At 43.2% G+C, this 10,182-nt stretch overlaps 1 protein-coding gene across 1 annotated transcript; it reads right to left on the bottom strand.

Moving 5' to 3' along the window:
- Window positions 1-1,579: 1,579 nt before the first annotated feature.
- samd7 (sterile alpha motif domain containing 7) lies at window positions 1,580-6,957 on the bottom strand (the record flags this gene model as incomplete). The annotated part of the gene is made up of 8 exons (XM_083781546.1): window positions 1,580-1,819; window positions 2,308-2,418; window positions 2,606-2,721; window positions 2,818-3,491; window positions 4,436-4,517; window positions 4,793-4,902; window positions 5,771-5,894; window positions 6,855-6,957. 8 exons carry the CDS (start codon window positions 6,955-6,957, stop codon window positions 1,580-1,582), a joined length of 1,560 nt encoding a protein of 519 aa, XP_083637672.1.
- Window positions 6,958-10,182: the final 3,225 nt, after the last annotated feature.

Here is a 10,182-nt window from a genome sequence, read left to right as displayed (position 1 = left end):
AACGGATATCTCGCCCCATGTTAATTTCATGTTAATTTGACCTTATTTCTCATATTAGAACATTTAGAATCAATGTTGTTGTTGGTCAAATGAAAATGATGCATGGATAATGAATGGCTCACCCCCCTCCATTGTTCTGGAAATTCCATTCTGGAAAGGTGTTCCATTCCTCCATTGTTACTGAAATTAGTTGTTGTTGTACTATTCTGCTATGTCTGCCTAAAAGTACAGTACTTGAAATTCCATTCTGGAAAGGTGTTCCAAGTCATCGGTAACATAGCTTTAAATGCACTAGAGCTATGGACCATAGCTTTAATTGTACTCTGTACTACTCGTACTCTACTGTGCTGTACTGTACTAATCATACTGTACTCTTACTGTACTGTACTCTGTACTGTACTGTACTCCTCGTACTGTACTGTACTACTCGTACTGTACTACTCGTACTGTGCTGTACTGTACTCTGTACTGTAGTCTGTTCTGCACTGTGGTGGACACGAATCCTATTCTTTATTATTATTTACTATAGTCCTATACTAGACCCCAGGCAATTACATCTGGCCACAACAAAAGATCACAGGATCTATTGAATGTGAAGGGGGAGGTGACAAACTGACATATTGAGCCTACGACACACAGTATGGCATGATTGGCATCCCCCAGCTGTATCCCCCTTCACATTCAGTATATCCCATGATCTTTTGTGGCCACAGTAAAATCTGAAACTAACACAACTAAGCCTTTTTTTAACTAAAAACGAAACTAGCAAATCTGTTTCAACTAAAAGTAAAACCGAAATCAAAATAAAAACTATATGAAAAATGCAAAACTATAAAATAGAAACCTTGGCGTGTGTGTGTGACTGGAGTGGAATGTCCAGACTCTAGTGGTGCACGTACCCACATAGTCCAGAAAATCTCTAGCAGGTATTAGTGGACAGGTGTCTAAAACAAACACTTCCCGTTAATAGAAAAAGTCTTTATTTAAAACCCACAACATTAACAAACTTACAAATGTTTCTTTCAAGCTTGTTCATCTTTGATAAGTAGAAAACATATCAAACATTATTTTCTCAAACATAACTGTCATACAAAAATACTTATCCTTTGTTGAAATTAAACACTGTACACATCATGCACTACACAGCAAAGAGACACTTAGCAGCTTAAAAAGGGTAATTTACCCAAACAGAATTATTTTCTAAATTCCACGCTTGTTCTTGTAAAAAGTCTCTTTGATGAAAAAACAAGTCTTTGCAGAGATTTCTCAAAAACGGATTTCTCCATTGTTTTATATACATTTCAACATTTTACAGCCTCGAAATACTGTCTGTATAATATGCTGTCACATACAATACTAGGCCTATAGTAGTCCTTATATCAAAGCTCAAACAATACATTCCTGTATGAGGAAAAAACAAAACAAAAAAACAGCAAACTATTTAAACAACGTCAATTATTAGTATCTCAACAAATGGTGTTTTCATTTTTGCTCCATCGCAGGTGCAGGCAGCAAAGATGACCGAACATGACATGCGTATTTTGGGAAACCTAGGCCAGCACAGATAGCTTCACGTAGCTCAGGCGGTCTCACTGCTGGCATCTGGAGGGGAGTTGTTGTTATCTGTGTCATGGAGGTGCTCTGTAGATTTGAGAACATCAGCGTCTCTGGGACTCCCCATCGTCTCTTCGCTGTTACAGTTGACAGGCGAGCCGGTCTCAGAGGAGCGCTCCCCTGGCTTCTCAGGGGTCGCCTGTAGGCCGGGATTGGGCAGCGGTATGTTCATCATGTAGAACATATTGCCCATGCGCCTAGACACCTTGAAAAGACAGAACGAGGAAAAAACATGATACAGGCCTGTAGACAGCAAAGACTGTCTGTCTGTCTGTCTGTCTGTCTGGTCACAAGGAGGTCCTGATTCTGGAGGTGGGTTGTGTCTTTGATTTGTACATGGACCAGGCATTCCAAGATAAATATTCTATCAACCATTACTTGGAAGTACTGTATAACAAACTTGGGGTATCGCTGTAGATTTGCCATACTGATATTCGGAAACCTGGGCCACGTGCATAAACTGACCATGAGTGGTCTAAGAATTGCTGGCATGACAAAAAGTAAAGCCAAACAACTTGCCAAATACTGTTCTGTTTCGGCTGTTATAGGCAGTTTGTCTGTGTGGAGAAGGATCGGGTGCCATGTGTATCCTTAAGTGAACATGAACTGTCAACCCCGTTATATTGGTTTCCTTGTAAAAGTAATTGTAATTTGTGGATTCAAATAAAGAAATGGTAATGTGTATTTTCATACCTGTGAGCGGAGCTTTAGTGCAGGCCCCAGCTTGAGTCCCAAGGTATCCAGTAGATGCTCTTCTGAGAGGAGGGGCAGTGTCTCTCCGTCTATCATGTGGTCCTTGAATGTCTGAGTACAGTCACCGCCATCAGCAAGAGCACAAAAATAAATAAAAATAAAAATATAACTCCCGACATGAGCTTAATTTATACTCCATCACACAACGGTACAGTGCACTGAAATGTTCCACTTTAATTTAAATTGGCTAAGTTCTTCTCTCGACACCGTTGTCTATAGACACATTTGCGGGGCATACCTGAGCATATTCAGAGCAGGTGGGTATACTGTTGACAAAGTTGTAAACATCTTCCACTGTCCACTTCCTGACGTCCTCTGAGACGTCCTCCCCGTTCAGGAACAGATTAGGTGTGCCTGTTCAAAAACAAAAGATAAACGATTCAATGCACATTTTGCCTAAATAACCGATTTTAAAATTTTGCAGCAAGCCCTATTGTCTTTTGAACGCACCAGGTGGTAGAATGCCATTCCCGGGCACTGGTAACATGTAAGGCATGCCTGTGAGAGGCCCTCCTGAGGAGGGATACATGAACTTGTCCTGGAAAGCAGAGCACTGGCTCGGCATGTCTTTGTCACCACCGCCGCTGCCGGCCACATCTGAGCAGCCATCTTGACCGCTGACGCACACTTTACGCAGCCCTGGCTCCCCGTCCTTGTAGTTCTTCCTGTTTCCTGCGGCGAGCTCCGACTCCATTTTGGCTTGGTGAAGCATCTTGCAGCTAGCCGACTCGTCTCCCATGTCCCCCTTCACTTCGGCCTCCTTCTCCTCCCCCGAGGCGGCTCCGGGACTCTGTTCCACGCCCTTATCCTCTGACGGGCCCTTCAGGTTGGACACGTGGGCCTCTGCGCTCTTGTGAGAGGCTACTCTCCTGCCAGCCCTGCGGCCCCTCTCCCTGTGCAGCGTGCTGATCTGCGGGTAGGGGCTGGCGGACATGAGGAGACTGCTGTTGTGCAGGTCCTCCAGGGTGGGGCGGTGGACGAAGACGTCGTGTCCGTCGGGCATCCGCTGGCGACCCCGGAAGGCCATGGCGTTGGCCTGGTACATCTGGCTCTCCATCCCCATCAGTCCCTTCTGGTGGGCGTTCTCCAGCTCCTTCTGATGGAGAATGGCATTCATCTCCATTCTGAAATATACCGTGTGCACAAAAACATGTCTGAGATGTGAACCACAATCACATGCAGTAATGGACACGTCATATAAAGATAATGAGGATATAGCATTGGTGTTCTTTGGATAACTCTCGACACTTGAGAGAAGTAAAGCGTTGGAGTGCCTCTTTCATGGTGTCTCATGGCCATGGTCATCCCCAAACAGAGGTTGGTGCATTAAAGACTGTTATATAATACGGGCCATTTCTGGACGAATGAACTTCTATGTAAAGCGCTTTGGCACTATAAAAATGCACGATTATGTATAAATGTGCCACATCTCTGTATGTCTGTAATCCACGACACGTAGCTCAAGAGCCGTTCGCCCCAACCGACTTCAAATTTGACACACACGTTCCACACCACCACAGGGAGTGCAGTGCCCAGTGTCGAGTCCGTCGGACCCACGGTTGTCCAGAACCAGCACAAAAGCCTCTGCCCAGGCTCTGGACAGGGCCTAAATCCAGATCACCCCTAAATCTCCATATACTGTATGGAGCTGGCGTGTTCTCACATCACAATGATGTTCTGACATCACAATGATGCGCAACATCACCCTTTATTAGCCTTAATTGATCACCCCCCAACGGGCACTGTTGTCTCACACATTTCTTTCACATACGTTTTATACTTTGACATATTTAATTTTATAATGGAAGTCAATGAGGCTCGGACAGGGCTGAAACCTTGTCCAAATGTCTTACGTTGGATTGCCATCTTGGCATTAGACTGCAAAGCCACAATGATGCCACAGTCCAGGATGAAAGTGAGGGCACTGAATGAACACTGGGGACAATGCAGACATCTCTCTGATATTCAGATGTATTCAGCTGTGTATTCAAGCAGTCCTTGCTACATCACTGATGTGAAACAACAGTTCAGCTGTGTGACAGTCCACTGTTTTTTTTTAGTACAGTACCTGGCTATATTCTGCTTGTGAATGAGCTCCTGTCGCCGGGCAACTGTTTCCATAGGCTCAGAAGGCATGAAACCATAGCCAGCTGGAAGAGAGACAGTAGAAATGGTCAGATAGAGAAATGATGTGAGGGTGGGTGAGTGTGTGTGTGTGTGTGTGTGTGTGTGTGTGTGTGTGTGTGTGTGTGTGTGTGTGTGTGTGTGTGTGTGTGTGTGTGTGTGTGTGTGTGTGTGTGTGTGTGTGTGTGTGTGTGTGTGTGTGTGTGTGTGTGTGTGTGTGTGTGTGCATGCTCTCCTCTGAGACAACCAGGCAGTTCTCTCAGGATGTGAGCGTGCAGTGGTTCCTCTGATTGGTGCCTACCTGCTCCGGGGAAGCCTCTCCCAGGGATACCATGTTGGGGCATGGGTGGACCCAGGTGGGCCCCCATGTGAATCTGTCTGGCCTCAGAAGATACCATCTCATTGGGGTCCCTAAAGAGATTTTATAGCCTTATTTATTCTGGTGTCCCTATTTGGGGCAAATTCTCAAAACGTAAAAAACTAAAAAGCATAATAATGCACAGAAATAGCTGAAGGACCATTGGAAACGTGTAATAAATACATTATTTTTCATTTATGGTTTCTGTAGGAGGCCAAACGTGACAAGCATTCTTAATATTTATTCTACACATTTTTACAAAATTGGAAAATGTGCGTCATAGCATGCGACACACTCAGTGCCGTGCCAGCCAGGTGTCTATTATAAACAAACCGGTGGGTGTGTGAGGCTGCTGCCTGCTACGCTATGGCTTCTACAGGGAGAGAAATAAAGATAGCCGACGAAAAACAGAGGATTTAACAGTTCGTGGACAGAGGCTTTTGCCTTCACAGCCAATGCAGATTGACTGCCTGTATGTTTAATCTGCAGTGAGAAGCTATCAAACAACAAAAAAAGTAATGTTGAACGACATTTCCATGGAAAGCATGCTAAATTCTGCTAGTTTCGTTGCAACCCGGGAGATAATAAAGCTTGGCAAGCTGCATTATAATGCGTAATTTTCTTTGTGGCTCCAGATAGATTTTGAATTTATTTTTGGTCGAAAATGGCTCTTTCAACATCTTGGGTTGCAGACCCCTGCTCTACCTTGTATGACTAGCTATTGAGTTGACTCATAATCTGTTGCTGGCATCATCATTAGCCTAATCACTAGGCTAATCAGCTCTATATAGGCCCTATATAGAGCTGATACTCTGCCTAGCATAATCCTTGGTAACTATACCTGAAGCAATTCACAAGGAGCTTTCTTTCCCTGGAAAAATGCATTCTGGTTTAAATTTGAGGATGGAGATAAATGCAGACCTGTCCATGAAGCGGGGTTCAAACTGCGTGGGGACCCCCTGTAGTCGTTGTTGTCCCTGGGCCAGGATCTGAGGAGCCATGGCCATCTGGTTTCTCATCATCATCTCTTGTCTCTGCCTCAGCTCTGGAAAACAACACCATCCATTACACATCGTATTGTCAATGTACAGTTGGAATGAAACACAGTATCTTATTCCCTGTGAAAGGGTGGGTTTTTAGGTGTATGGACACATTCTGCCGCTTGTATTCTCGACCTAGTTCTTTTGGTCATGACCCACACTTCATGACCATATAGGTCAGAGTAGGAATGAAGATTGCTCGGTAGACAGAGAGCTCTGCCTTTGGCTCAGCTCTCTTTTCGTCACAACAGTGCGGTACAGCTATACTGCAATACCGCCCCTGCTTCTCAGATTCTCTGGCGGATCTCCTTCTCCGTCCTCCCCTCACTCGTGAACAAGACCCCGAGATACTTGAACTCCTTCACCTGGGGTATAATGTCTCATTCCCTACACAGCAATCATTTAGTTACAAATTACTAACTGACACTTATCACAGCTGTGTCAAATAATATCTGCAAATATTTGGTAGTACTCTTTTAACGTAACACAGAGGCCTGGATGGATGGCGAGTTAATGTGTTTAACCCTGATAAATTCTGATAAGTCAGATAAGACTTATTTGTATTAACTTACCACTGTATATAGAACTAATCTTTGCACAATGTTTCAAAGGTAAATAAAGATATCATTATAAGACTTCCAAGTTATTTTCTTTTTGTAACAATTGAGAGGAGCCACAGAGACAGAGAGCCTATTTTCTCAACAGATTTATTCTAAAATGGAATAAAGTTGGATAAAGAGCATCACACCCGACGAGTGGCCCGGAACATATTATTTTGGGGGGTCCCCAGATAAAAAAAACAACAACATTAGTTTTTTCTTTTTTTGGCAACTGAATGGCTGGAAAATGGAAATTAAGACTTTACATAGTACACATAGTACTTATATTTATGAATTGTCTCTATTATTAAGGTTACTGTAGCCAAATATGTTTAGTAGTAATGGTGAATCCCCTCCATTCCTCACCTCCGGCTGACATACCGTTCACCAGACGGTACCAGTGCTTCTCATCCAGTGATCCCTGTTCTCCAAGCGCTGTCATCTTCCTCAGCTGTTCCCGTGGGGTCATGACAGGACCTATATGACCTCTGGATAAACTCTGTGGAGGTAAAGAAAGAAAAGAAAAGAAAAAAGTTAAATACTGATATGCTGGCTCAGTCAGAATCAGAATCACTTTATTTGTCATTTTCCTATGTACTGAAATACCGTTTCAACCTCAGTTACTGGCAGTGCAACATAAAACATAGAGCCTATTTAAAAACATGCTGGCTCAGCATACAGTATGTGACTGGATTTAGCATATCTAATGGATGATTTTTGAAACATTTTTGAAACTGGAGATGATGGCTACAGTCAGCCCCCAGTCAGTCAGTCAGTCAGTCATCTTTCCCTCCCTATAGCAGTGAAATATATAATGAGTTGCAAATCTTCATTCTACCCATTCTTCCATTTACTACCACTAGAGTGCAGTATGGGACTGTCAGTGCACACTGCATAAGTACACACCTTTCAGTGGCCTACATTAAATATTCCTGATAGGTATAGAATATTATAGGCATCTAGAGTTTGCCTTCAAAAACATAGAAAAGAAAGAATAAAAAATGGAACTGAAGCCCACAGGGTCTATAATGCCTAATTTATGCCTCATCGTCAGATGTGTTTCAATTTAGGCAGGTATCATTTGGAGATTTCATCTTTGAATATTCTCCCTATAAAATAAAAATCACACCCGTGTGAAGTGAGGGGCGCTAATATATTAAAGTCTAACTCATGTTGATTAGGTGATGTAAACAAACGGTGTTAACACAAACCTTAAATGCCATTAACAATAAAAAAGAGACAATATGACGTAATGAGGGACAATATGACGTAAATGTCCCCTTCATGGCGTTAAAAAAAATAAACATTGAAAAAACTATACAACACATCAAATCTACCTGGTAGAGAGTTTATACGGTATATATAATACAACAATTTAACTTGTGAACTTCAAATAGTTTCAGACAAATTCCAATAAGGATAGCTGATATAATTGTCCTTGGTTCAAAAGCAGAAAGACTGAAAGTTGGTTCTCATCTTGATTTTATATGAAGCCTAAAATCTGAACCAGAAATATCTGTGTAATTTTTTGAGTAGGCAACTCGATCGGCCTGGCGGAGAGTGCACTTTTCTAGTTTAGAATACTGGTGCCAGAGTTACACAGCAGGGAGCAGACAGGGAGCAGGCAAATCATTATATTTTCTTTTCTTAAAATATTTGTATCTGTTTTATGTGACGCACTTTGAATTGCCTCTGTGTATGAAATGTGAACTAAAACGTTTTATAATTCATCTTTACTGCCATCTTTACTGTGCAGGTGTAAACTTAGAAATGGTAAATCTGCTTATTCGAGTGGCATAACAGCAACAGCAGTACATTCAATGTAGAAGGCCATGAAATGTGTTGACGGTGATTAAGAAGAATTGGCAGAAAAACACTTGTTTGTCAGAAGAACAGAGGGACTTTATTCCTCAGAAAAGCAGAACTCTGAGGACAGTAAGCTGGCCAATATCGCGCGAGCACACACACGCACGCACGCACGCACACACGCACGCACGCACGCACACACACACACACACACACACACACACACACACACACACACACACACACACACACACACACACACACACACACACACACACACACACACACACACACACACACACCACACACATGTATTGGCTAAGCCAAGAAGTTCTTGTCTAAGCCAAGAACAGTATGTGATGTGTATTCATAAGCACACAATCGACTTAGACACCTCCAATTAGCCCTCTACACTGCAGAAATCCCATTAGCATATATGATACTGTAAATGACAGCATAATCCAACTCTGCTAATCCAAGTCCAGTGAAACAATGCTTATGAATCGAGAAATATTAAAGTCACATAGACAGACACTTGGTGGGCCGTGAGGGTATTGCAAATGGGCCCCCAAATAATTTCCAAAAAACTAAGATTTTAATGATAATATTTTGAAGTTATGGAATCTTTTTATTTTCTTTAAAACCTTGACAAATTTTGTTTTCTTTGTGATACCAATAAATACGAACTATGCTATGTTAGTTCCATTAATCCAAGCCGGAACATAATTGATTGACCATGAAATAAAAGTGCTCTGAAAATGCATGTGTCCCACCCATCTGAGCACTTAACATGGCAGCCGAAAGGCTGAGAGGGAAGATGTATAAGATAACGAGATTCAGTCACTCTGTATGGCTTGGAAATGGTGGCACTAATAAGACAGGAGGCAGAGCCAGAGGTGTCAGAATTGAGGATGCTACGATTCTCATCAGGAGTAACACTCGGCTCACATTCGTGCAGTGGTATAAAGTATCCGCAACCACCACCGCAGAGTCTAGGGGTTCAAACCTCGAACCCACCGCATCCGGCTTTGTCGAGTGTCACACAATTGGTTCGTGTTCGGGAGAGGGAAGCAGGAGGGTGATATTTTGTCTCTACACATACTCCTACCTACGGGCTGGGGCAGCACCTGTCAAAAGGGAGTGTTGGGTGGGATGAGTAGGACGACGAAGACTCTAGGGAGGTCCTCCCGGTGGAGGCTCCTCACTGACAGATGAGCCAGTAGGATACTACAGCAGTGACAACTCACCGAACAGTGTGTGGGGAGGAATGAATTGGCATAATGAATACAATAACTTTATTTGTGCACTGCCATTGGGTCTTTAAAGGCAACCACTGTTCACAAAATTAATGTAAGTATTATGTGCTTGAAATAAGCGCCTGATATGATACCAATGCTTACTTGGATTAATTCTTCGGACTGTCCCCTCCCTCATTCATATGTCCCCAAGGTGCTGTGTGCATTACCAAAAGTCCATCATGTTCACTTAGAATCCCATCTAATCTGAAGGCTGTAATCCCCTGTTAGTCTGCAGCAGTCTGCTAGCAACATCTGTGGACCTAAGTGACCTTCTTGTGGAGCCCGCCTGTTAGCCTGGTCAACACATACCCAACCACCCACAAGTCCCCCACAGGGCCCCTGCTACCCCCACGATCCTATTAGATAAGTCCTGGCTATACAGCACTTTAAAGGGATGTGTTGGAGGTAATCCTGGCATTTAGAGTTTTACCCCCAGCAAACCTTGCCTGTAAGCATCCTGGACAATACGCCCTGAGTGCTAAGCCTATTAGCCTCCATTAGCCCCAGAGATGTCCTAAAAACACCTTGGGGGGGTACAGGCTGTACACTGACTCTCCGTCTCCTTCCCTCTCAATGTCATGATAGCCAGT

Source organism: Protomyctophum parallelum (genome assembly GCF_964188405.1).
Source record: "Protomyctophum parallelum genome assembly, chromosome: 14".
Taxonomy (NCBI): Eukaryota; Metazoa; Chordata; class Actinopteri; order Myctophiformes; family Myctophidae; genus Protomyctophum; species Protomyctophum parallelum.
The sequence above is the reverse complement of the archived record's forward strand: the minus strand, read 5'-3'. Positions and strand labels throughout refer to the sequence as shown.